The following is a 25,256-nucleotide window of genomic DNA, read 5'->3' on the forward strand; positions in this document are numbered from 1 at the left end:
GAGAATTATGATAATCTGAGCACGCAGGGCTGGTTGACGAGAGATCACGCTGCTTGGTCTCAGCCTCATCAGCTGGTACACATCTTGCAGAAGGGGATGGAGGCAAAAGTCATTCTTGGGCCCCATCGAGAGGTTTTGATGCGTCACAAACTTGCTCCAGAGTGCTATGAGTAATAACTGTTATCTGGGTTTGTAAATAATGACGTTTCTGGGCCTAGGAGTATATGGAAGTTTTATACTGATTTTTAGTATCTAGTATCAATTAATCGCCTTAGCAACCCTTTAACTTCTCAAATGTTGATAACAACCTGACCTCTACATGCGCCAATTGCGTCAACTCCGTTTGTACATGTCCGAGCTCTAGCTAAGTAGTCACTAGTCATATTGTAGTTAAGGGCTTCTCCTGATGAGACAATTCGTTATATATGCCAATTAGTATTGTTATTATCCTTTGTGTAGTGACTCTAAAAGTAAAATGCACTGAGATAATAGTGTTCAATATGTACAGCAATGGAGCTTCTAGACACATCATTGACCTCAAGCAGCCTGACAGTCACGGCACTCATAACAGTCCAGGTCACTCCACCAGAAGGAATAAGGAACGTCGATGTCAATACCCTCAGTACCAAGCTTATAAGTCGACAGAGCACAACTGACACGATTTGGGTCGGTATCATCAAGACCAAAGGCCTCACAGTAACCCTGCTCACGACATAGAAGGGCGCAGTCCTCCATGGTGGTCTGACGTGCGTTTTCTTGGATACCCCGTCCCCACCAGCTGCCCTTCTTAACACCGAAGGCGTTGCAGGTTCGCTGGACTGGAGGCTCGACATCATTGTCGCTCTGGGGCCAGTGGTCTAAGATGCCAGGGATGGAGACGGATTGGGTGGGGAGGTTGTCAAGCTTTTGGCAGAAGCCGGGGGCTGCGATGCCAGTGGGGCAGGTCATGATGGTAGCTGTAGAACTGGCAGACTCTGTGGTAGTGGTTGGGGGCTGCTGGATAGCAGGTGAAGAAGAAGAAGTAGACTCAGCGGCCTGAGTGGTTCTTGTGTTGAAAGTGGTAGGTGTATCAGCTACAGCCTTGGTAGGAGCCTGACATGTCATCTCGGGGAGGACAACATTGTCATTTGTGAGAAGACCGTAAGTGGCGAAACCCATGTTCTGTCCGCAAGCCCAGCAGCCGATATCAGAGAAGTAATCACTACCTCCCTCCTCGGTGATCTCATCGGTAGTACCAGCATACAGCTTGCAGTTCCTCTGAGACAGGAGATTGGTGTAAGAGTAAGATTGGCAATCAGCATACATAGCGCACATGTCTCTACATTGATCACCACCACCGCAAGGCTGAACAGTAAGAGTCGCAAACTCCTGAGCACAAGACTTGAGCGTTCCCTTACGACGGACACAGCCCTTGTTAGGAGTGTCACCCATCTTGTTGATACAAATGCTATCCTCGGGGAAGCTAGGGCAGGGTTTGGAGATGATACAGCTGCGGTCGTAAGAGGTGAACTGGGTACCAGTGTTACCGACAGGAACGTCGCTCAAGACAGAGGCGATGAGACGGCATTCGTTGGCACAGTTGTTCCCGTAGCTCCACTCAAAGGATTTGCAATTCTCATCAGCGAGACAAAGGGCAGCGCAGTCTTCCTTCTGATAGTTACTGCTTGTGAAGCGGCTGTATGCTCCGGCGCTGTTGTAAGGCTGTATGCCGCATCCGCGACCCTCGATGGAGGATGTACCGACGTTGGCGCAGACGCGGCTGACAGGACCATCGGGCTTGATTGTCGAGGACTGACGGGGGGAGGAGCTGCCGCCTGATGTAGTGGCGCTTGTAGCAGCTGACTCGGTGCTGGTCTGCTTCTCGCTGCTTGATGTAGTAGTCCGGGCACCTGGAGTTTGAGAACCAGGAGTCTGAGGACCAGGCTGTGAAGTAGCTTGAGTGTTACCTCCAGCGGAGGTCTGGCTGTCGACAGGGCCAGGAGTATTATTACCAGTGGGGACAGTGTGAGGGCTACCAGTGACTGGAGTATGATTGCCAGCAGATTGGGTGTTGGGACTTCCAGTACCAGGAGTAGCAGAGTTGGAATAAGAATCTGAGCTCTGAGTATGGGTTGGAATGATGGGAGGTAGAGAGGTAGTTCCGACCTTGCTAGATGTAGTCGTCTGTACAGCCGGGGATGAAGTAGTAGTGAAGTCAGAGACATCTCCATCACCAAGGTCAAGAGGATGGTCATCAATAGTCGCAGGTGTAACCTGGTTAGACATAAAAAGAGAGTCAACGTAAACCTGAGCAGAGCCTCCAACCAAGCAGTTCATAGAGATAGACAGAGGTGCAGAGCGTTGGGCAGCTGTGACCTGCTCCAGAGCCATACCCCACTGCACACTCGTTCCAAAGCTGATGATCCAAGTCTGGAAGAAGGTCTGACTACCAAGCGAAGCAGTCAATTGGCAAAAGTTCAGCGACGGGGCAGTAACGACAAAGTAGAAGAAGCGAACGGTATAAGGCCTGGTCAAGCTCAGCAGTTCAAGCGACTGCGCAACACCAGCAAAGCTTCCAAGATCTCGCTTCTTATCACCACTAGCCTGCAGCGAAAGACAGCCCGAGTCTTTGCTACCATCGCCCTTGTAACCTGGTCCAACGACGATGGTCGCATCACCGCTGGCAGTGAAACCTGGGATACCGCCTTCGGGAGGGGCGATGGAGAAACCGCCACCGTCGACGACACTCTTAATAACGACGGATCCGGCGGTCTCGGAAGCAGCTACTGAAGTCGCGGTGTCGGAGGGAGTGAGATCGGTTGTAGCGGAGCTAGCGTGCGAAGGACGAGGTTTGCAGTGACTTGCAGCGGCGAGATCAAGGGCGCCGCTAAGGGCCAAAGCCGCGAGGGCTACGACGGAGCGCATCGTTAAAGAGCGTGTAGGGAAGATGAAAGAGTGGCTGTGAGGACGAACACTCACGATTAATACAGATGCTAAGAAAGGAAAAGAAACATGGCAATTTTCTGGGAACAAGTCTTATTATGTCTGAACTAATCATCGAATTGTCGGTTACACGGCAGATAAGGGTATTGCGCTTTGCCCCTGACTTGTGAGCGGACAAACGATAGTTGCGTATAGCTTCCAAATAGATCCATTGTGTCGGGTCTTAGGTCGTTATTCAGCTCAGCCATGGAACCTATTGGAGGATAGTGGCCGATTGAAAAAAGGTTCTGAATCAGAGATTTATGCTTAATCAAGTGTAGCGCCGGGGACTGTGGCTGTCATTTTCCAACGCGTTTCCTCTTCTGGTGTATGTGATAAAGACAGCACTTCACAGCAACAAGAAGTGGTTACAGTAGTATAGCTGAAATGCATAAAAGATTTCTGTTGATGTGGTCTCGGAAGTATTTGCGAGCTTCTCATTTTCTTACATTATTTATTTCAATAACTATTCAGTCGCGATATGCCTTCTTGCACTGGTGATATGGTGTCTGATCCACTCCCGAAATCTAGAACTTTAAAGTGTCGCGCTTGATCAAATAGCGTCATCAATAACTCCCCTATTCTGTCACTGGGCTGAATGAGATCCCTGAAAATAAGAGAAAGTCCCATGATATCAGTAATGACTTTTCTGAAGCGCATGGCCCTGCGCCCGGATCTAGCCGAACATGTGAGTTACCTGTAGAAAACAACCCTAGGTTTAAAGTTAGGGTTCTCTTGGTACCGTGGGGCTGATTACACGGACTGCGACAGCTTTACTTTCGTGCGCAGTTCTTAGAATTGTACTTAAAAAAGCTGATACGTTGGAAGTTTGCCACATGGTCGATACTTTGATAGAGGAGCAGTGGATCAAAGCTTGGCCATTTTGGAGCTGGTATGATCTGTTTGGCCAACACATTAGGTCTGAAGTAAATCAGATCAATGAATCAAAGGTTAAGGTCTCCCACCGCGTCACGAAAGTAATTCTTTGACGAGGGAATATATATAGAGCGAGAGAAAAGAATATGAGACCATATTAACAGCTCTACAAAGTCCGTGTGACCAAGTCGTTGTTATTCCTACACCTTTTCAACCCCTCATACAGACCAACGAGTCTAAGCAACGACAGATATAAAAACTCTTCTTTATTACAAAGCCGACAACTGAAATGGAACAGTCAACCCCAGATGTCGAGGACGTCAACACGATCCAGGGTGTAAAGTCCCTCGCCGACGGTATCGCAGTTCTCAACTCCTCCCACGAAAGTCAACAAGTGCCACTACTCTACATCAACATCGAGCCAAACAGTCTCGGTGTAAATGGCGAACTCAACCTCTTGGCGATCATGCTGTGCTACGGGCCCGAATATCGCCGACGTCTTTTCCTCGTCGACGTCAACCTCCTCGCAAACCAGGCGTTCTCCACGCGAGGATACTACGGCGCCAGTTTACGAAGCATCCTCGACTCTGCTTCGTACCAAAAAGTCTTTTTTGACGTTAGTCATGACTCCCATAGTTTATACAGACAGTATGGGATTAAGTTGCAGGGCGTTCATGACCTGCAACTCATGGAGAATACGTGTTGGCCACAGGAGCGCAAGACACGGCATCTACAGACTTTCGACCCGTTGGTGCAGAGCTTACTCGTCCACGGGATGAACCGAAAAAGATGGTTGATTGACAAGTTCAACGGAAAGTGGGCATACGGGTACGACGCTAGATCACCGCACAGAGTGTTTCAGAAACGTCCGGTTGTCTGGTACATTCGATCATACTGCTGTCGGAATATTCGGTTCATGCCGGAGTTGTATGAGAAGATCTGGTATGCGGTGCCGATGATTATGGACTTGGTTACGCAAGAGGCGCAGAGGCGAGTTGATGAGAGTCAGGAGGATGGGTATAATCCTTTGGCCAGTGGTCGGTTGAGAAGTCCTTGGTCTACTGAGCAGCATAAGGAGCTTGATTATTGGCGGGAGATGAGCCCCGGGCCCCTCGATTTGACATTGGGCAGTTTTTCTACGTGATAAGGGGAAATGGAAGCATGAAGCAGCTGGGAGATTGAGCCTTGAATAGGAGAGCCTGGATAATAGGCCTGGCCAGATAGTCCAGCACTGGGCGCTTTCTCAGTTTTTCCCTGTAATATTAATTTCGAAGAGCTTTGTAACAAAGTGGTACGCGTTTCCATAGAACTGCCCGGGTAAATCGGCTAGACTTGTTCATGGTATTCTGACGACTATTCTACCAGTGATTTCCTGTCGTTTCAAGCCTTCAATAACATTGCCCACTTCCTCAAACTCAAGAACCTTAACCTCGGGGACTATTGTTCCTTCAAGGGCATGCTGCAAGAGCTCCTCCATCTGCTCTTCTGTGCCAACCGCAACGCCGGTGATAGTCAGCGCTGGTAAGTGGGTAAGCAATCGACCGCTGGTAATAGGTGAGAAATTGCTTACATCTTGCCGAACATATCGTTGCAGAGAGCGGTATGTTAAAGTCATTCCTTGGCAGGCCAATCGTGACGATGATGCCCATATTTCGTACGAGATTCGGCGCTTGAATAAAGGCATCTTGAGAACCAGTCACCACCAAGACAGCGGATGCTCCCTCACCCGTTATCTCCTTGGCCTTTGCTTCCACGTTCTCGGTTGCAAAGTCGATAAAGTGCTCGGCGCCACTGTCCAAACTCAACTTCCGTCTAGACTCTCCAGTATCAACAGCAATGACCCGCAGACCGTTCAACCTACTAGCAATCTGTACACCCAGATGACCAAGTCCACCACCTGAGCCAGATATAACAACCCAATCCCCCTTCTCAGCATATCCCTTTAGCTTCGACACAGCACCAGCCATCGTCAACCCAGCACAAAGCAACGGCGCAGCGATTTCACCAGCAAGACCATCTGGAATCTCAGTAACGTATCTCGCATCTGCGATCATGTATTCCTGCAAAGTACCGGGGACGTGTTTCCCTGTGTTGAGCTGTTTGGGACAGTTGTTGGCATAGCCTTTTTTGCAAATGGTGCATGTCCCGCAGGCGCTGTAGAGCCATTTCACGCCGACTCGCTTACTGAGTAGGCTTGCGTCAACGCCTTGACCGAGTTTTACGACTGTTCCTACGCCTTCGTGGCCGACAATAGGGTCATAGGGACCCCATCCTGATAATGCACGGATTTCTGAGCCGCTACATGAGTTAGTTCACTGATCTCGTGGTAAAGGTAACGCTTACCATAGACCAGTAAATTCAAGCTTTACAAGAATCTCATTTTCGCCAGGGTCACCAACCCGTATATCCGATCGAATTATGATTCGGGCATCATTTCCAGGATTCTTGATTAAGGCTGCCTTTTGAGTAGATGGGATTGAAGAGCTCATGGTGAAAATGACGTTGAGCTGGTTGGTCCCGCCGGGCTTGGGCGGGTTTAAGTGCCACTGTAAATGCTGATCCCAGGGCGCGCGGGGCTGGAGATTTGGAGGGTTTAGCAGCCGAACTAAAGTGCCGTTCCGTGAAGCTTGCCGATGCACATGCCGAACCCGGATCAACGTTTCTACGCGGAATGGATACAGATCGACAGATTGGAGAGAGTCAAGGAAAACATCATGAACTTTGCAACCATGATCGTGTTCATGATGATTGACCTAGTACCACTATATCCAAATCATCTATTTCTCGTGACTGTACTTTGATTGCCCTAAGTATGTCCAGCGATGGGCTTGGCCTGATATAACTCCTCCAAATACTTGACCTCCTCATCACTCAAGTTCTTCCCCCTCGCCCCAATAGCCTGCTCAATCCTCTCAACACTACTAAACCCAATAATGGGACTCGTAACCCGCTGATTAATCCAAGCCAGCGCGACATGCGCCATAGGCCAATCATGCTTCTCGGCAACCTCAACAACCCTACCAATAATCTTCTGATCAGTCTCCGATAACTCCCCAGACCCTTCTTTCTCCTCCTTACTCCTCTCCGTGGCTCCAAACTGCGCAGGCGGTCGTGCAAGATGTCCTCTACAAAGCGGCGCCCACGGAATGATCCCCACGCCCGTATCGTTGCAGAAACGGATCATCTCGCGCTCCTCCTCGCGGTACAGTAGGTTGTAATGGTTCTGCATGCTAATAAATTTGGTCCAGCCATTCTTTTCGGCGACAAATTGCATTCGCGCGAATTGGGTCGCCCACATGCTGCTTGCGCCGATGTAGCGCACTTTTCCGGATTGAACTAGGTCGTGGAGTGCTTTCATCGTTTCTTCAATCGGAGTATCGTCGTCGAAGCGGTGGATCTGGAGAAGGTCGAGGTAATCTGTGTCGAGACGAGCGAGGGATGCGTTGACTTGGTTGAAGATTGCAGCGCGGGAAAGACCATATTGGTTTTGGTAGTCTTTTGAGACGGCGAATTCGTCTTTGAAGTTGATGTGACGAGCGCCTGCACAGCATCAGTATACGTGAGTGCGATTGGGCGAGATGAGGTTTACCTGGCTCTTCGCCTACGCCCCAGCGGCATTTACTGAGGATGACAACCTTGTGGCGGGGAATGTTGAACTTCTTCAACGCCTTGCCGACAATTTCCTCCGACGCGCCATTGCTGTAAGTATTCGCGGTGTCCCAGGTGTTCAAGCCGCGATCATAAGCAGCTTTAAGAAGTTCCAGGGCCTGTAAAGTAATCAGCGACATGCCCCTACTTCAAATTGGTGACATACCTCATCCTCTCCAATCACCCAAGGAAGAACCCTCTTATCACCAAAGCTCATGCATCCAAACACAGGGACCGAAATGCGCAAACCTGATTTGCCCAAATTGCGATACTCGCATTTCGAAGCCTCGACGGATTGCTTCAGATGAGGGGGGAGCTGTTTTGCAGACATTTTGACGTTGAAAAGTGAAGAAGAAAGGTTGGGATTAAGAGGGGAATAAGGGAGTATTAATGATCTGAGATAAAGTGAGATTGGGCGTGATAGGCGGATAAATAGAGAGTAATGTCATCATATGTTGCGTGCTTTGGTGCCCCGCTGCTGATGTTTATTAATGCAGCATTCAATTCGTCGTAATTGCAGATGTGCTTATCCTATGCATGAAGCTATTCCCAGTCTGTCCACATCGCTTAGGCTATTCTTCATCACAACACTGATCAAAACAATACCTAGTCATCTCTGACGTATGTCTCACAATTAACGTTGGCTGACATCAACTAAAGAATCAGTGGATACGCTGCACAGAACTTCTTCATCACATGGAAACGCCTGCTGTGCAACGAGTTAAACACAGACAATGACGGTCTCACCCCAAGATTGGTCCTCTCGCTTCAGCTAAGCCAATTATGCTTCCAATAGCTCCTTGGCTCCGGCGTGTCGACCCTCAAACCGCTTAGCTCACACCGTTCTATCCTAGCGTCTGCCAAATCTTTGCGGGGATTGATCACCATTCTGTGGGGAAGAGTGTCGGCAAATGCCATCGGATCCCGGGGCAGGGAGCAGCTGACGTCTTGCTTTTCAATCCGAGGATTGCGAGTTGACAACTTTGACCTAGCATCATCATACCGATATTTCGACCTACGGACTTGTGTTCTGCCGCTTGGATTTGTCGATTGAGAAGAAGCAGGGAAGATGCAGTCTACGAAAACTATGAGGAAACGAGTCTCGAGAGCTTGTAATTTGTGTCGGGCGAGAAAAGTGCGGTGCATCATTGAGAATCCAGCTGGTCCCTGTGTCAACTGCAGACACAACGACAAGGTCTGCACATTCAAGCGCCGCCATGGAATAATGCACGTTACAACATCCCTCCAAAACTCTCTTTCTAACTAAATTGACAGATCAACGACCCCCTCACTCCGACCAAACGAACCCCCGACGCCCCGATCAATCGAAGAATCAACCATCTCGACATCCGAACCCCGGAACATCCTCCCCGCAACACAGAAGCCCTCACCACCAACCGCCCCTACAACAATCACACAACAACCGCCAAATTTCGCAGCTGGATCGCCAACACATCCCGATTACGCATTTCTCCAAGTCCCCGATACAAAAGACCTGCTCCCGCAAGATTTAGCATTCCTCGTTAGTCAAGGATGTTTTGTTGTCCCGCAGCGCGCGGCGCTGGATGATTTTCTGAGGCAGTATTTTTTGCATGTTCATCCGATGCTTCCGATTCTGAATGAGAAGGATTTCTGGCTGTCATATAATGCGGTGGATAATGATGTCGAGTATGAGATGCCGATGCTGGTGCTGCAGGGGATATTGTTCATTTCCTCCGGGGTAAGAGGCTCAATTGAGATGATGGGATGAAGCTGATGGGTATAGTTTGTTTCGTCGGATACGATTAAGATGCTGGGCTTTGAGGATGTACACCAGGCCAAACTCGCATTTTATCGTCGATCAAAGGTATGCTCTCCAACCGGGGTATTGAGCATCGCTAACATGGTCAGCTTCTCTATGACTTCAGCGTCGAAAAGTCTTGCATCGCCATAGCCCAAGCCTCCCTCCTCCTCGCGCACACACATCTCATTCCCCGCTGCATAGCAGGCAACAAGCCCCTCGGCTCAATCTGGCTCGGCATCGCTATATCCTACGCCCGCGTCGCCAAAGCGCACTGCTACTCGTCCCTGCGCCCCAACAAAGACACCGAAGTAGCCAAGGTCCAAAAACTGCGCAACACCCTCAAGCGCCTCTGGTGGTGCTGCATCATCTGCGACCGTTTACTTCCTCTAACATCCCGCCAGAGCATAAAGATCACACCCTCAAACTTTAGCTTTTCTTGCTCAAAGTTGGGAAGTGCGGATTTATGCGATGAGCTGTATAATTCTGATGTTTATGACTCTACGACCAAGACGCTGCATGCAGAGTTACTTTCGAGGCTGGTTGATCTTTGTGTGGTGCTGACGGATGTTTTGACGGTTACGTCGGTGCTGTATAATAATCCGTCGTGGATGTTATCGGGGAGGATGGAGGTTGGCAAGGATGCGAGTTTGTGTCAGATGGAGCTTTGTAGGTGGTATAGTTCGTGGAGTGAGACCAAGACGACGTTGGATGAGAGGATGGCTGAGGAAATTTCGCCGTCTTCGTCGATTATCTTGTTTAAGAATCTCATTGAGATGTACTACCAGTAAGTTCTCGGTTATGAGTATGAGCATGTAATACTGACTTTCGCAGTTCCGCAAGGCTATCTGTTTGCCATTACAACATTCTTCGATCAAGTTTATTGCCGCCCACTCAATCCGATATACAGCTCCGACGACAAAGCGAAGATCTTCAAGGCTCAGCATCACGCGTGACCGAGTGTCTGCTCGAGTTCGATCGTCTAGGGCTATCACGATGGCTCCCAATGACTGCGTACGTGATTCTTCACAAACCCTAACTCATGACTAACAATTTGTAGCATCGGGTGCACGGCATTTCCACTAGCACTGCAGATGATCGACGTTGAACTTCTCCGTCCCAAAAAGCCAGCATCACCAGAAGAAGGCGTCAAGCTCACCCAAAAGGAACAGCACGTCGAGAATATCCTCAAACAGATGAAGAGCTATAAGAAGAAATATTACATCACAGACTGGGTCATGCGAGCTATTCGACATGTCGTTGAACTTGCCAGACAGCGATCACCAGCACCGATGTCCACCGACGACGACTCACCGACCAGTTGTCTCGATATGCTCAAAACACGACCTAGTTACTACTTACGACTCGTCATGACTCTTGATATGAGTATCAGCAACGGTAGACTCCCAGACGAATGCGATTTCCCCCCATCTCTACGAAAGGCCGGTCGTGGGCTAAGCTCCAGATCCCAAGCAATATCCATGCCAACCGTCGACGAGCAATCAATGAAGCGTTTCTCCGCCATGAACAAACATCTCATCCCCGACAATCTGACAGATTTTATGGACCACAACAACATCATGACAACAAATCTCCAAACTCAAGATCTACGCAACATCGACCAAGAAGCCTTCTTCAACAACAAACAGCCCTTTCCCGCTGATCTAACAGCAGCGTTATGCGAGATTACGAATATTCCACCGCTGGATTTTAGCGATATGTCCTTGATGGATTCAACACACTTTAATGATTTTGGTGGCGTTCCGTTTTGGCCTTATGATTTATTGGGGTCTCCGCCTGATCAGGCTGGTGGACAGGTCGAGGAGGTTGGGATGGGTGATATGTTTACGGGACTGATGGGCGATATGAATGATAAGACTTACGAAGGGAATGGAAAGGAGAGTGCAGCTGATGATTTGGTCATGAATTCCTTTTGAGTGAGGATGTATTTATACTGGGAAGGATTATAAAAGCACTTGTTTTCTTTCAACTGGCAGTATAATCTGTGATTGTTCAGACTTCGATTGACTATCTGCTTACCACTTGACCAACTCTTGAACCTTGACGGGCATACCACTCTTCATACTATGATTCGCCCCAACACCCACCAAAACCGCATTCCCTCCATCCCGAATATTAGCAGCCCTCTTGAAATTATCAACCTCACCACCCAGCAGAACATCCTTCAACAAAACAGGATCACCGCCTCCATGACCGCCCTCCGACTTCACAACATCCACAACATACGGCTTATCAAACAGCGGATAAACAACAATCTTGGTCTGCTCAACTCCGCCCTGGATATACTTCTCGTCCTCGCCCGAAGCGTCCTTTGTCACGGGATCGCCGAGGGGGTTGTACCCGCTCTCAACGACGTTGACTTCGATTCGGCCCTTGCTGCCGTTGAAGACACACCTGTATCCTTCCCATGGGGCATAGGCGTATGTGTTGTATGTCATGACGGCGCGATTCTTGTACTTGATTATCATAGATAGGTTATCCTCGATGGTGATTCCCTCTGCAAAACAGTTCCTGTCGCGAATGTAGCCATCTTCGTGCTCAGCATCAAGGTACAACTTCTTCATGCGTTCATTCTCATCAAGCTGGAACGCAAAAGGGTCGTTCTTCGCATTCTCATTGTTCTGATATCGCTCACCAAGATTCTTCTCGCCTCGTCGCTCAGCGTTTTCTTTGCCGTAGAAACGAAGATCGCCGAGGCAGAAGACGAGCTCAGGCTCAGTGTTGAGCCAGAAATGCACAAGGTCGAAGTGATGTATTGACTTGTGCATCTGGATACCACCGCTTGTTTCTTTGTGCCGATGCCAGCGTCGCATAAAGTCTGCACCGTGTGCACAGTCGAGGATCCAGTCCATGTGTACTGTTGAAATCTCGCCGATGACGCCAGAGTCGATGAGTTCTCGCACTTTGGTGTGATGCGGCGCGTACCGATAGTTGAAAAGAACACGGACTTGTTTCCCCGTCTTCTTCTCTGCGTCGATCATAGCTTGAAGCTTGTGCTCGTCGATAGTCATTGGCTTTTCCGTGATAGCATCGCAGCCTAGCTCCATGGCTCGAATGCAGTAATGATGGTGGAAGAGGTCAATAGTCGTGACGATGACAACATCTGCTTTTTGCTCTTGAACCATCTTGTCAAAATCCGTGTCTTTGTAGGTCTTCACCTTTTCACCACCGAGCTCGACGATGTGATCGTTTGCCACGTCCATGCGAGTCTGGTTCGTATCGCAGATTCCAACAAGCTTGGCAACGTCTTTGAAGTCCTGGATGATGGCTTGGTAGTACATAGCCGAGCGAACGCCCATGCCAACAATGACATAGCGCTTAACCTGAGGAGTAGCCATGATGAAATTGACGAAGTCCGAAATATTGTGTATGAGTGACGATGATGAACAACCCCTCATGGACACGGGGAAGTATATAAATACTCGAAGAGGTAATCCGACGTCGGATTACTCAGAATGAGTACCCCGCGTTGATTCGGGGGAGTACTTGCCGAACGAGGCACATTACAACTGTCAGCACATGAGAGGTGGAGAGGGTCCTTGGCTGAAGTGCAGATCGGGCCTGTTTTGGCCAGTTACATTGGAATATCAAGATTCGTGGCATTCGTCGTTTCAACTCGTTGGATGATTTGGAGGACTGTTCCACTGTAATTATGGTCGGTCGCTATTTTTGAGACCGAATTGAATCAAAAGCCTCACGATGTCGAGATCAACGATGGATCTGGATATTGTTCGCGGGAAGAAGGCCGATTTCCATGATGTGGAGGTTCAGTCTATCGATGGATTTTTAGAGATACCTATGCTATGAAAACAGTGACGCAAACAGCTTCCAGGGAGATCTAGATGTCTTCCAATTGAGTTAAAATACAAACACAAATTCATCGTTGACCAAATCCGTCATGTCATCAAACGCATGATCTCCAACCGTTGCATCTCTCGCATTTTCAATGTGCTGTCCCTCGGTCGCTTTGGACCTTCGAAGACGATCAGCTTCTTCGGGTGAGTACAAGCTGTAGTCCACAATCACTGCATCCTTTCCGGCCATAACGCGACGGTGGCTATGGTCGCGATTGAGGTAGGTCAAATACATAGTCGTAACAACAACAAGACCTACGATTGCGATGTAGAGAAGAAGATTCCAGTATAAGCCTCGGTGATATTCGGGCGCCTCTGATGGTTTATAGAGAAGAGGACCAATGATGTTTCCGAGGGATTGGCCGATGAAGAGGACAGATGAGTTGCATTTGCCTTTGGTGTCGCCAGCAGTATTAGATGAAGACCATGAGTAGATCAGAGGAACTGTATAAAGTCAGCGCGCGAAAGAAAGAAAAATAGTAGTGGCCAAAGACGGACTTATTCCTGGGAAGACAGAGATCATGTAGTATCCGCCGAGCAGAGTATTTCTGCCATCAGGTGTATGCGGCGTTGAGAGCATGATCATGCAACCAACGATTGGAAACATAGCCAGAAAAGCAATGACTGGGCCTTTCTTATGATACTTGGTCGCAACGTAAGAACCTCCAACTGTAGAAATGAACTGAACAACACCAAACGGGGCGTTGAAGAGGATGGCCTGGAAAGAATCAAAGCCAAAAGACTTGATGAGAAGAGGGCCAAAAGAACCGACGCCACCAGAGGGTACTCTATAGATCAGAATGTCAGCAAGTGGTCCGGTGCGGAAGATGGAGTACGTACGAAATACTGAAGATGAGAGAGAACCAGAGCCAAGTCTTCAAATCTCTCATGGTCTCCCAGAAATGGTCCCATCGCCATTGCCTTGACATGACGCCAGTCTGGTTCATTCGCAGCCGTTCAATGGCGATGAGTTTATCGTGCTTGTCTAGGAATTTTGCCTCTGCGGGAGAGTCGGGCATGTATGAGAATAGAACGGTGGAGAAGCAGACGGTGATAATTCCAAAGGCGACAAAGATGGTCTGTCTCGTCAGTACGTATCCCTAATCAGAATGAGTCGTCTCGAACATACCTGGTATGGTTTCAGTCCAAACGGCAGCTGCGCAAGCCACCAAGTCGCCAAACTCCCAAACTAAACCCGTCAGTCCAGTCCAATTCCATAAGGTGGAACACAACTTACCACGCCAGTGAATCCATTCATAGCATACCAATACGACATTCTAAGCGGCTGCTCTCTCCTCCTCCAGAACATTTGCGTAATAGCCACGAAACTCGGCGCAATACTAGCCTCAAAAGCACCAAGCCAGAAACGCGCAAAGAGCAGACTATGAAAGGTATGTGCTGCCGCCATGAAGGTGAGGGTAAGTCCCCAGAGGGTGACCATGCAGCTTGTGAATTTTCCGATGGGCAGTTTAACGAGAAGCCACGCTAGTGGAAATTGCGCGATGAGTTGGGCGACGTAGACTATTGAGCTGAGCCAAGAGAATTGATTGCCCTTCAAGTTCGTGTCTTCAATGAGGCCGAAGATGGATGCATACGCGATGGTCGCTTTGTCAAGACCTGTAGATGTCAATATTATATCTCGATGGGTCATATGAGATTTCACCTTGGAGGAAATAAACAGCCAGCATGAGCGGCAGAACAACCATGTCAATCCGCCTCAACACGCGCGCATCATCCTCAGGCGTGACTTTGATCCTCCTCTCAGGCGAAACACCAAGCCTCCTCATCAAATCCGCCGCAGCACCCTCGGGATGGCTCCTCCCGCGCGCTTCTTCTCCGTCTACGAGATCCATCAGTGGGTGTTGGTCGTGAGATGACGCGCCCGGGTCGGGCGATGTGGAGCCCAGGCCTCGCGCTGACATTTTGATGGAGACTGAAGCTAATGAGCGTGATTGAGGGAAGAGGGGGGTTGAGAGAGAGGACAGGTTTATGTTGGGATGGAGGCCTTGGGATGCAAGGGATGGTCAAGGGATGATGACTGCTGATCTTGGCCAATCATGGATGCTTGAGCTGGGGATTTGAGACGGGTTAGATAAGCAGAAGCGAGATGCGATAAGATGTAGGGTAGCCGCACTTGAGAAGTTCATGATTAAAGGGATCGAAGCAACGCAGCATAAATATCGTTTTAAGTCAATTTAAATTAATAAAAACGAAGCTCGTAGCTTCCTATGATCATTCCATAACAATAACTTGGTTGTATTCTGTCCAATGCTAGGGCGCACTTTAGTCGTGTGAAAACAGCCATTGTGTGACCTAAATCTGACTTATGTCTAATGTTTTGAGTTCATGAGCAGTCAGCTCTGTTCTGGTCATCTATGCGACACAACATTGTTTTATTGTTAGAAAAAGTTTGCAGCAAACTTGTTATTCTCAACGCTGTGAGACACGAATCTCGTGAATCATGCATACAACGATATTATAGCATCATAGCAACGATTACCTGCATCGACAGACGTGGATCACGATACTACGTCATCCGCCACCCCCACCTACAAGCTTCATAAAACAAACCAGGTTTCCTAGCTCCTCAACCCATCAAGCCACATCTTAAAACCCCATCTTTCCCAAAATCACTTTTTTATACTTCACCCATGAACGAAGCACTAGGATCAATCTTCTCCGGCGCAATACCAAGCCAATTCATGGGCTCCCAAGACAAGCCCGCCGACGGCGCGGCGCCCTCGGAGAGCAAATCCAACACCCAAGAGCGCATCGCCAAAGAAATCCACTCCCGCGTCGAGGAAGCAAAAGGCCTACAAGAAAAATCCCTCCAACTGCACGAAAAAGCCGACAACACAGAAGATCCAGAAGAAGCGGAGAACATACGGCATGAAGCACGAGAGATTGATAAGAAGGCTGCTAAGTTGATGAAGATTGCTGAGAGGTTGGAGAAGGGATGGATACAGGGCGGTGCGATGGGGACGGGGATAGGCGCGGGTGTGGCGAGCGGGCTGGGGTTGGGAGTCGGGGCGCTGTTGACGGGGGTTGTGGCGATTCCGACGGCCGGGTTGGGGTTGCTTATTGGGGCGGGGACGGGGCTTGCGCATGGGAGTTGGGTCAAGTTTACGGATGCGTTTACCAAGGATGAGGCTGATGAGATTGTTAATGAGGCGACGGAGGAGGCGGAGAAGATTGCAAAGGGTTGAGAAGAAGTCTGAGACGAGCATGAAAGTACCATGGGAGATGGAGGATTTATGATAAGTCGGTTATTCAGATTGCATATGGTTCAAGGTTACTGCTAGCCATCAATTTTATTCTTTCGTTGGTCTGTCATGGTGTTTGTTTCAGCTAGTCACTCACAGCATCAGCACCCGCACCAGCCCTACCAGTGTTACCAACAGCATGCCAACCGTCACGTAATCCATACAGCACTCATCTCTTACCCTCGGACAAATCCCGTTCCAGTCCAAACCATGGGTACCCAAATCCGCATCAGCGGAATCACTACCGCCAAGGCCCTTTATACAATTCCATCCTAGCGCAAGCATCCCAAACTCTCCAAAGTGGACACGCCTAAAAAACCCAACCCATCATCAGCCCATTCTCCAGTGGGGAACTCCAATCCATCGACCAATCTCTGACACGATCAGATAAGATCTCAACGGTCTGATAATCAGCACCCCAGCAATTTCTCATCTCGGAGACCCCTCAAAACAGCCTAACTCGAAGTCAAAAGCCGTATTTACGTACTAGCTGCTTGGCACCAGTAATAGGATTTGTCAGGCATGCTTAAAAGCAAGGTTAACCGAAGAAGAAAGGGTCCACGCCAAGACTCGCTATCAATCAGCTCTCTTGCCCGTTAAGAGAAAGGATCATCGTGATGCGTGGGTGAATTAGGAAATAAGTGCCGTAGGTTTGAGGGGAATATTTTCACACATAAGGTGCGGTCTTCCCAAATTTTGAGGGAGATTTAGGCACGGAATTTTTTCATCACTGACTCTGATTTCCGAAAGTCGGTAACCATGGCAGATCCTTCAGAGCGCAAGAGCGGAGAGGTGGTGGAGGAGGAGATCTCGAGACCTGGTTCTACGAATGAGGCTTTTAGAAAGCTTTGGACCAAACGAACCCTTGGTTTTGCCATTGGATGGTGAGTTGAACTGATGATCTGCTTGCAGTTTGGTGAAACTAATGTTGGGCAGTATTCTTGTCATGTTCTTCTTTATGAACTTGACGGTCTACACGGGCAATGTCTACGAGCCGTATGCGACGAGTCACTTCAAGGCGCATTCTCTTCTCGCGACTGGTGCCATTGTCAACGGTCTCGTGCGCATCGTGTCGTATCCACTGCTCGCTAAGCTTGCCAACGTAAGATTCCACCAGAATTGGTGATAAAACTGTTACTAATTGCGTCTGCAGTATTTCGGGCGCCCTCAGAGCTTTGCTGGTGCAGCTATCTGCATGGCCATCGGCAACGCCATGTACGCAGGCTGTTCCAACGTCGACACCTTTTTGGTACGCCCCCTCTCCCTCGCCTACTTCCTCCGACTAACCAAAACAAGGCAGGTGGAATATTCGACGTCTTCGGTGATACGTGGTGGAACATTATCCAGCAGATCTTCGTCGCCGACATTACAACGCTCGTCAACCGCGGTATTATCTTCACCCTTCCCGAATCCCTCTCCGCTATCCCGACCCTCTACGGCGGAACATATCTCGGTGAACATATGCTCCTGCACTCGAGCTGGAGATGGGGCTACGGCATGTGGGCTATCATTCTGCCCGTCACTGCTATTCCCACTATTGGAATCATGATCTGGATGAATCGTCGGGCCAAGCGCATCGGTCTGATCACCGAGAAGATTTCGTTCATGCACGGGGCTGAGCCTGGTGTGTTTGGCAAGGTTAAGCATGTTGCTACGCAGCTTGATCTCATTGGCGCTCTTCTCCTCATTGGTGGTCTTGCTATGACGTTGCTGCCAATGACGATTGCTGGACGGAATAATACCGATCGATGGAGTCGACCTTCGTCTATCGTTCTCATCATCGTTGGTGTTTTGACCTTTATCGCGTTCCTCGTCTGGGATGGGAGATTCGCGTCAAATCCGATTATTCCTTACCGAACTATTCGCGAACGCAACGTCATTGTCGCCTGCGCATCGTGTATCGTCATCGCCATGGCTGATAGCATCTACCGACCTTTCCTATCCAGCTTCTTGCAAGTCGCAGGCCATTACTCACCCGGCGCCGCAACACGAGTCGACAATGCCCAGCGCGTGGCGTACAACATTGGTGCACTAGTCGCTGGCCTCTCACTCAAGTTCGCCAAGAACACAAAGCCATTCATCATGCTCGGCGTTGTCCTCATCATCCTGGCCTGCGGTCTTCCCATCTACCTTACCAACATCTCCGGCACCCACATCGCCAGCGAAGCCGCCTTCATCACCTCCAAGTCTCTTCTCGGAGTCGGCCGTGGTTTCACCCAGGTCCCCCTGCAAGTCTCACTGCAAGCTGTCCTAGAAAACGAGCAAGTCGGCATCGCAACAGCCGTCTTCCTCTCATCCCTTGGCTTCGGCTCCAACCTCGGCGTCACAATCAGCGGCGCCATCTGGAACTCTGTCCTTCCCCGAAAACTCAACGCCTACTTTGGTAAAGAGGAAGGCGGCAAGATCTTTGGCTCTATCGTTGTTGCGCGTGCGTACGAGGCTGGAACTGCTGATAGGAACGCCGTGGATGAGTGCTATCGTGAGACTCAACAGACTCTCGCTATTGGATCTGTCTGCGTGTCGGGTCTTCTCTTAGTTATGGTTTATTTGGTTCGTAACGTTAAGCTTGGAGCCGAGGATGAGAAGCGGGCAGCGCAGGCTGATAAGGAGCTTGCCTGGGCCATCAAGCAAAAGGAGGCCCAGGAAGATGCTCCCATCGAGCTTGAGAGTGGTAGGCGTTAAAGTGATCAAGGTCTCTGTCAAGCTTCCATTGGTCGCCTTGAAACCTTATTGGTGTAAAATTGTGGCGAGAAGATGTCCATCCTTCAAGATCTGATGCTGTATTATTGGTATTTCGCGACCCAAGCCATAATATCGAGACTGAGAAATGGATTATTATAAGAAAGCGCATTTGTATATCATACTGCTGTTTGATTCATAGTACCTGAAATCATTAGGTCAATAAGAAAACAAGCTGCCAATGTTGCTCCTATAAGACAGGCAAGTAGAACGCTTTCACCTTACGTTGTTGTCATGCAACGGAATCCCGAATAAGACTTTTTAGAAGTACTTTGCACATCCCATTATTTACTAATCCCTAGTGGGCAGGTGTAGGATCTCAGGCCTGTCAAGCATGACTACGGACTTTCGGATACTTTCGGTACCTGTACTCTCCGATTGGCTGCCAGATTGACCACATCCGAAGGTCCTACGCATTGCAGAAGACACCCAATTCTTATGTATCAAGTGGTCCAGCGAAGGTCCAAGGAATTGTGAAGTTGTGGAGTATTAACCTTGTTCCGCCTCATCCTTCACTGGGCACATGAACCAACCCCCAGCAGAATTCTGGGCAAACTACAGTTGCCAATTGAACTCTATTACATTGCCAGCCGGTTTGGGGGTTTTCTCCGGGCCATGACGGCGATGGTCCGAGGGAAGAGGCAAATGAGGGCAATTGTCAGCTTCCGTAGCTTACTTGGCAGTGAGATTTATAGGGAAGGCCCCATCAAAGGAAGCTTATGTGGCATAACCCCCCACTGATTGATCCATCTCGTACTGATGATAGGACGGAATACGGAACTCGCTTCACTGGAGCATGGGTTAGTATGGCGCAGGAAGATGGACGAGTTATCTGATCATCTAATCAGATTATCTGAAGGAAACAATCCCTGCTACCATTAATAACTCATAGAGCCAGTGTTACAGAATCCTACTTCTCTGATCTATAAAAGGCTGGTGAATCCCCCGCCTTACAGAGGTACCTTTTCCTCAGTCTTCATTACCAGTCACCTCATCTCATTCAACTTGCGCTATCTCCACAATGAAGTTTTCTACTATCTTCCTCACAATTGCCTCGGTGGCTACTGCCATGGCTGCTGCTCTCCCTGAACCCGAAGTCGAGATCCCCGGCAAGCTTGTTTCTCGCGATGAGTTCGAGCTTGCTATTCGTCAGGCGGGGTGCTCTGCTTGTATCCAAGGCATTCGATGCTGCAATGGCTCATGTTTCCGTGGATGTTAAGCCTTGTACATGGACTCAAGCAATTGTAGACGGAGTAAGTTGGCCGCTGGTACACCCTGGACTTTTGAATGGGGAAAACTGACGTCCAATTCCAGAGCCATGAGCTTATTTTCGATCTCGGAAAGATATAGGGAGCTTGCTGCGTATGAATAGGAGATTGTTGTGAAAGAGAAAGGTGTCTTGCAATTACATGTCTCGACTTATTTGGGAAGCGCACTGAGTCTCACTGTTAAAGAGACTGGAGCCTTTAATCTATAGCATTCTAATCTAAGACAAGTCCTTCTTATGACTTTGTGTAAATTATTGGTGAAAGCTCGGGGTCAGGAACCCATATCAGCTTGTTGACCTTGGCAGATTCGCTAACCCCGAATTCTACCTTCCAGAACGTTGCGCCTTGGTCATTGCCGACCCATCGACCTCTGCTCGCCAGTTCATCTCGAGGTCGGAGCCAGGTAAATGTATCATCATGATAGTGAGACAGTTCAAATCTTTCTGTTTCGAGACCTTGCATAAGCCAATATAACTTATCTCCAATAAGTTTGACTTCAACCTTAAACATATGCAAGTCGTCCCAGTAGGTGCCGACATACTCGGTCAGTGGTCTTGGTGATGTTCCCGCTTTCCTACCCTTCTCCAGTTCGTCCAACACTCGGGGGTACCATTTGAGATTCTCGGTAACAGCCGCTTCTGCTAGCCCTATAAAGTCGGTTCTGAGCTCCGAAGGTACGTTGACGATTTCTTCAATAATCAGCTGACCGATCCAGTCCGCTGCATCATTAAGAGCGAGTGAGTTGGTAAGCACAACAATCACTGTCTCCGTCTCGGGCAAAAGGCCCACAAAGGTGAGTAACCCAGGAAGGCTGCCCTGATGGAACAGAACGAGACTGGAGGTACCTCTGCCAATGGTAGGCATACCTTGGGGGAGTAATGCTGGGTTAAGGCCGATCTGTCCGAAGCGGCCTGGAAGCTGAACTCTTCCCCATCCGAATGCATACGAGACCTCGTGCTGCGATGGTTGGTCAAATGGGATCTTTGCAGACATTATATGGGCTCAGCTGCTTGAGAGGCGAGCCAAAGTCGGGGGCATCACTCCCACTGAACTGAGAATTGAACCCTTTGATAAAGCTGCTGTATAATTTGAGCAGATCTTTGCCTGATGAACGTGCCTCACCGCTAGCGGTACCGTACCCATTATCGCCCATCTTAAGAAAGTCGATAGGGACCGTGGATGCATCGTCAAGAGCATTATAGCATACGGCTACACCTTCAACACTTTTTGAGGGCGTCTGGAAGGAAGTCCGTTATATTCCAAGAGGGTTCAGAAGGCGGCTTTGCATGAAGTCGAAATAGGACTGTCCACTGACTTGTTCAATGACAGAGCCAGCCAATTCGTAGTGGAGGTTGTTGTATCCAAATTGAGCACGGAATGGACGTACTAAGGGCCTGTTGTTGATGTATTTCATAACATCTCCAGCCTCGAGAATAGCGTTACCTGCAGTTCCCAGAATGGCATTGTCACCTCAGCCCATCCCAGTACGATGGCGAAGAATGTCCATCATGGTAGTATTGTTATGAAGCACAGGACTGACGGAGCGGAAATCCGGCAGGATATCCTTGATGAGGCTATCCCATGATACCCGATCCTCCTCAACAAGAAGGCCAAGTCCTGCGGCAGTGATGGCTTTGGTCAAAGAACAAATCGGAAAAATTGTGTCTTCAGTGACAGCGAGTTTCTTTTCGACGTCGCGAAAGCCATGATTGTCGTAGAATATCGGATTATCCTTGGTCATTACACCGATAGCCACGCTTGGAGTGCCTGCGATGGCCATCAAGCGCTCAATGGAATGCGAAAGGCGGCGGAGCCTGACCGTAATATCAGCCATTTTGGGTTGATGTTTCCCTGCGCAATAAAAAGGTCAGCAAGGGAGTGATATCAGCGTCATTGCAGCAGATAAAGTTTATGCGTAATAAAGTGTAAAATCGTTGTAGTCAATCCTATTGGCCACTGGATGCTAAAATGTCACGAGCCCTATCTGACAGTTTGAGTTGGCCTATTATAGACACCAATAATCTTCTCCCAGTGAAGCAGCTGTTGTCGAAACAAAATATCCTTTGCCGTTTCGTCCTGAAGGGGTGGATCCTTGCAAGCTAGTACTCGACACTGCTTGCGCTGCCTATGAACCATTCGCTGTTTACTCAAGCCATGGCCTATTATGTCCAACTCATACCAGCTACCCTCAGAGCCACTATTCGTTGCAGTTACGTGGGGCCGTATATCAAGACACACAAGCGCAGAACCACTCTCCGATAGAACCTCCAAAACAATCAACCCACTGGCAAAGAGTGTAGCGACAGTTGGTTTGACATCGACGGAGAATCCCTCGGCTCCAGTATTAGAAAAAACATTATTGTAAGGCCCTCTGAGAACCAATGCATTTTCCCTTTCGGATGATAAAAGAAACATTATGATATGTTGCTCCGGCAAGTTCGTAACATTTGCCAGCTCACGTACAGTTCGACATGTGACGCGACCTTTCAAAAAGTCTCTCCAAGTCCACTCGCCAACGCGAATGCTCTTTGAGACCAGGATAATAAATCCCGCTATGATCCAAGCAAACATGGTTAGGTTAAAAGGGTCAACGCCTTCTATGCGTGATCCGACGAAGAAGCCAGCCATAAGTCCACCAAGAACGAGTATGGCGCACCCCGACATTATCGAAATGGTGTACCGCAGACAGCTTATACCGATAGCGTGCTCTTCGATTGCCCATTTACTGGCCAAGTCCGAGATCTGCTTACGGGTTGATGAGATTTGTCGTTCTACTTCCCAAATGGCTTCGAAGGCATTCTTTCGGAGACTTTGCTCCTCCTGCCTGAGTTGATGAGGGACTGAAGTGGCCCTGTTTGAATCGAGGCCATCGGAGAGGGGATGACTCCGTCGTAGTAAGGGCCGATCTATCGAAAGAGTGTTATGCAGGGTTACAAAAGCTGTGTAACCTTGAGATGAGTCATAAGTCCTTGACAGAATGTGCGATACCCGCAGAGAAGCACAAAGCCGGATCATGTCATCCATTACAGACGGGTCCATACATGACGAGATGGTCATTATACTAATGAGGTCAGCCATGCTTTTTAGGTTGACGTCCTGTTGTGCTGCAGTATTCCCTAATTTAATAGACAATGTGGATATGCCCATCCTTAGTCCTAGTTCCTGTCTGGATTTCTCCTCAATGAGGGCAGCAGTGTTTGATATGAGGTCTATAGCACGTCGGGCCATCCCGACTGCTACACCAGATGAAGAACCCGAGACATGTCCCAGCCGATTCTGAAAGGTGATAGCGGGTATACACCGCCCTGCTGTTGCAAAGACGACAGAAGACACTTCGAACTCATCTGTGTCCCGATTTCGAGTGTTTCGAGTGTTCAAGTCCTTTAGGATATGCCACAGAAGACGAAAGAGCCAATTTGATATCGTAATCATATCTGAGGCATATGTTGCAACATAGCGGTCCCCGGGACCACGTTCTGGATCGGGATCGCGGCTCACGTGCTGTTCTACAGCCGTCACCTCAAGACTAATTTCCGATGGGTTCTCGGCTGCAGCGAACGGGTAGTCCCTCAGAAGTCGTCGGACATCAGAATGTCTGTTCAGAGCCCCAACACCATATCCTGGTAGTTCTCTGGACAGAACCTTCAGCTTTGTTGAATATTTAGCCAGTGCGGTGATGACATAGCTGACCCAATACACTTCATCTGAGCTGAAGTTCTGGCATAGCAGTCGTGCCACGGTCTCGGTAACATAGTCAACGAGATGGTAGTAGGTCGGAGCTTCGCTATCGGCCACACCAGAAACTCCATCGCGAAGTACGTACTGGCTGTTGTCGTCCACGTCGGGCTCTCGTCGAGACGTCTCTCGCTCTCGTATGCCGGCGTTACGTATGATCTCTAGTTTTGAACCGAGTCTTGTTTCTAGCCTGTCAAAGCTTCGCAGGATTATGGATCCTCGATTCCATACCTCCGTCTGAGGCTCGGGCGCGGTCATTAAATTGTCGTCCAAGGCACAAATAGATAGTGCACAGAGTAGTTGGTCGGACACCCTTTCTAGCCAAGCAAATCCCAAGTTGCTGATACTTGAGGCAAGTTCGTGACTCGACGCAGAGTCTAAGCGCTGTTGTGGCTTGTCCAAGCTGTCCATAATTCGATTTATCTCTATTTCCCAGAGGTATTTCTCATCTTTATCAACTATTTTATACCATGAAAGATCGCCAAACCTTGGCCCTTGGGTTGAAACGTCGACACCCGAGTCGAACGTTCCCGGGTGTATAGGAAGAGCAGTCCGTAAGGTATTCACAGTTCGCAAAGTTCGTTCTTTGAGGATTTTGCGAGATTTTGAGGAAGCCATCTCATCGGGGCTTTTGTTAGGAGCCGCTTGTGAAGTTTCGTCTGCAGCGTTACTGGGCTCATCTGCTCTGACGGAAGCTGAAGCCCTCATATTCCCTAGTAATCTTGATTGGAGGTCGTAACGGCGAGTTATGGTTACAAGTATAATGAAATTAATATAATCAAAGGCTCCGCAAGAGCTTTTCCAGGAAAACATTGGTACACATCATGTGCGGGGTCCAAGGAAGACTTGATGGACAAGATTATGCAGTCAGCAATACCCAAATTGTCATACGACCTACAGGCAATAGCTTGAAATACCAATTAAATCACAACACGTCACTTGTCCACGCCTTTTGAAAACACGGCCCGATATGTATGGGAATAATTCGACTCTCTATATCGATCTAATGGACCCCGCCTCTTGTCTGTGAACTTTATCGCTTTTATGATTAACATCATTGGAAACTCGCCCTGACCAACACTGAAGCCCTGTTCATAGCCATATAATGATT

The 25,256-nt window shown here is 48.9% G+C and overlaps 13 protein-coding genes across 13 annotated transcripts; 5 read left to right on the forward strand and 8 right to left on the reverse strand.

Moving 5' to 3' along the window:
- Positions 1–537: 537 nt before the first annotated feature.
- FPRO_10086 (uncharacterized protein) lies at positions 538–2,904 on the reverse strand (the record flags this gene model as incomplete). Its single annotated transcript, XM_031233548.1, has 1 exon — positions 538–2,904. One exon carries the CDS (start codon positions 2,902–2,904, stop codon positions 538–540), a length of 2,367 nt encoding a protein of 788 aa, XP_031083374.1.
- Positions 2,905–4,126: 1,222 nt separating this feature from the next.
- Positions 4,127–4,981, forward strand: FPRO_10087 (uncharacterized protein; the record flags this gene model as incomplete). Its single annotated transcript, XM_031233549.1, has 1 exon — positions 4,127–4,981. One exon carries the CDS (start codon positions 4,127–4,129, stop codon positions 4,979–4,981), a length of 855 nt encoding a protein of 284 aa, XP_031083375.1.
- Positions 4,982–5,173: 192 nt separating this feature from the next.
- FPRO_10088 (uncharacterized protein) lies at positions 5,174–6,326 on the reverse strand (the record flags this gene model as incomplete). The annotated part of the gene is made up of 3 exons (XM_031233551.1): positions 5,174–5,355; positions 5,408–6,135; positions 6,181–6,326. 3 exons carry the CDS (start codon positions 6,324–6,326, stop codon positions 5,174–5,176), a joined length of 1,056 nt encoding a protein of 351 aa, XP_031083376.1.
- A 317-nt stretch (positions 6,327–6,643) lies between these two features.
- FPRO_10089 (related to aryl-alcohol dehydrogenases) lies at positions 6,644–7,816 on the reverse strand (the record flags this gene model as incomplete). The annotated part of the gene is made up of 3 exons (XM_031233552.1): positions 6,644–7,377; positions 7,427–7,604; positions 7,652–7,816. 3 exons carry the CDS (start codon positions 7,814–7,816, stop codon positions 6,644–6,646), a joined length of 1,077 nt encoding a protein of 358 aa, XP_031083377.1.
- Positions 7,817–9,088: 1,272 nt separating this feature from the next.
- On the forward strand, positions 9,089–11,202 carry FPRO_10090 (uncharacterized protein; the record flags this gene model as incomplete). The annotated part of the gene is made up of 5 exons (XM_031233553.1): positions 9,089–9,205; positions 9,251–9,331; positions 9,376–10,052; positions 10,100–10,237; positions 10,326–11,202. 5 exons carry the CDS (start codon positions 9,089–9,091, stop codon positions 11,200–11,202), a joined length of 1,890 nt encoding a protein of 629 aa, XP_031083378.1.
- A 99-nt stretch (positions 11,203–11,301) lies between these two features.
- FPRO_10091 (related to dehydrogenases and related proteins) lies at positions 11,302–12,624 on the reverse strand (the record flags this gene model as incomplete). Its single annotated transcript, XM_031233554.1, has 1 exon — positions 11,302–12,624. One exon carries the CDS (start codon positions 12,622–12,624, stop codon positions 11,302–11,304), a length of 1,323 nt encoding a protein of 440 aa, XP_031083379.1.
- Positions 12,625–13,144: 520 nt separating this feature from the next.
- On the reverse strand, positions 13,145–15,062 carry FPRO_10092 (uncharacterized protein; the record flags this gene model as incomplete). Its single annotated transcript, XM_031233555.1, has 6 exons — positions 13,145–13,584; positions 13,639–13,928; positions 13,981–14,219; positions 14,270–14,329; positions 14,378–14,757; positions 14,804–15,062. 6 exons carry the CDS (start codon positions 15,060–15,062, stop codon positions 13,145–13,147), a joined length of 1,668 nt encoding a protein of 555 aa, XP_031083380.1.
- Positions 15,063–15,791: 729 nt separating this feature from the next.
- On the forward strand, positions 15,792–16,346 carry FPRO_10093 (uncharacterized protein; the record flags this gene model as incomplete). Its single annotated transcript, XM_031233556.1, has 1 exon — positions 15,792–16,346. The coding sequence occupies one exon, from the start codon at positions 15,792–15,794 to the stop codon at positions 16,344–16,346; it is 555 nt and encodes a 184-aa protein (XP_031083381.1).
- Positions 16,347–17,162: 816 nt separating this feature from the next.
- On the forward strand, positions 17,163–19,085 carry FPRO_10094 (uncharacterized protein; the record flags this gene model as incomplete). The annotated part of the gene is made up of 4 exons (XM_031233557.1): positions 17,163–17,287; positions 17,340–17,505; positions 17,557–17,652; positions 17,700–19,085. 4 exons carry the CDS (start codon positions 17,163–17,165, stop codon positions 19,083–19,085), a joined length of 1,773 nt encoding a protein of 590 aa, XP_031083382.1.
- Positions 19,086–20,163: 1,078 nt separating this feature from the next.
- FPRO_10095 (uncharacterized protein) lies at positions 20,164–20,361 on the forward strand (the record flags this gene model as incomplete). Its single annotated transcript, XM_031233558.1, has 1 exon — positions 20,164–20,361. The coding sequence occupies one exon, from the start codon at positions 20,164–20,166 to the stop codon at positions 20,359–20,361; it is 198 nt and encodes a 65-aa protein (XP_031083383.1).
- A 283-nt stretch (positions 20,362–20,644) lies between these two features.
- Positions 20,645–21,403, reverse strand: FPRO_10096 (uncharacterized protein; the record flags this gene model as incomplete). The annotated part of the gene is made up of 1 exon (XM_031233559.1): positions 20,645–21,403. One exon carries the CDS (start codon positions 21,401–21,403, stop codon positions 20,645–20,647), a length of 759 nt encoding a protein of 252 aa, XP_031083384.1.
- A 478-nt stretch (positions 21,404–21,881) lies between these two features.
- On the reverse strand, positions 21,882–22,244 carry FPRO_10097 (uncharacterized protein; the record flags this gene model as incomplete). Its single annotated transcript, XM_031233560.1, has 1 exon — positions 21,882–22,244. The coding sequence occupies one exon, from the start codon at positions 22,242–22,244 to the stop codon at positions 21,882–21,884; it is 363 nt and encodes a 120-aa protein (XP_031083385.1).
- A 146-nt stretch (positions 22,245–22,390) lies between these two features.
- Positions 22,391–24,853, reverse strand: FPRO_10098 (uncharacterized protein; the record flags this gene model as incomplete). Its single annotated transcript, XM_031233562.1, has 1 exon — positions 22,391–24,853. One exon carries the CDS (start codon positions 24,851–24,853, stop codon positions 22,391–22,393), a length of 2,463 nt encoding a protein of 820 aa, XP_031083386.1.
- Positions 24,854–25,256: the final 403 nt, after the last annotated feature.

The sequence above is a fragment of the Fusarium proliferatum genome (assembly GCF_900067095.1).
Source record: "Fusarium proliferatum ET1 genome assembly, contig: FPRO_scaffold006, whole genome shotgun sequence".
Classification (NCBI taxonomy): domain Eukaryota; kingdom Fungi; phylum Ascomycota; class Sordariomycetes; order Hypocreales; family Nectriaceae; genus Fusarium; species Fusarium proliferatum.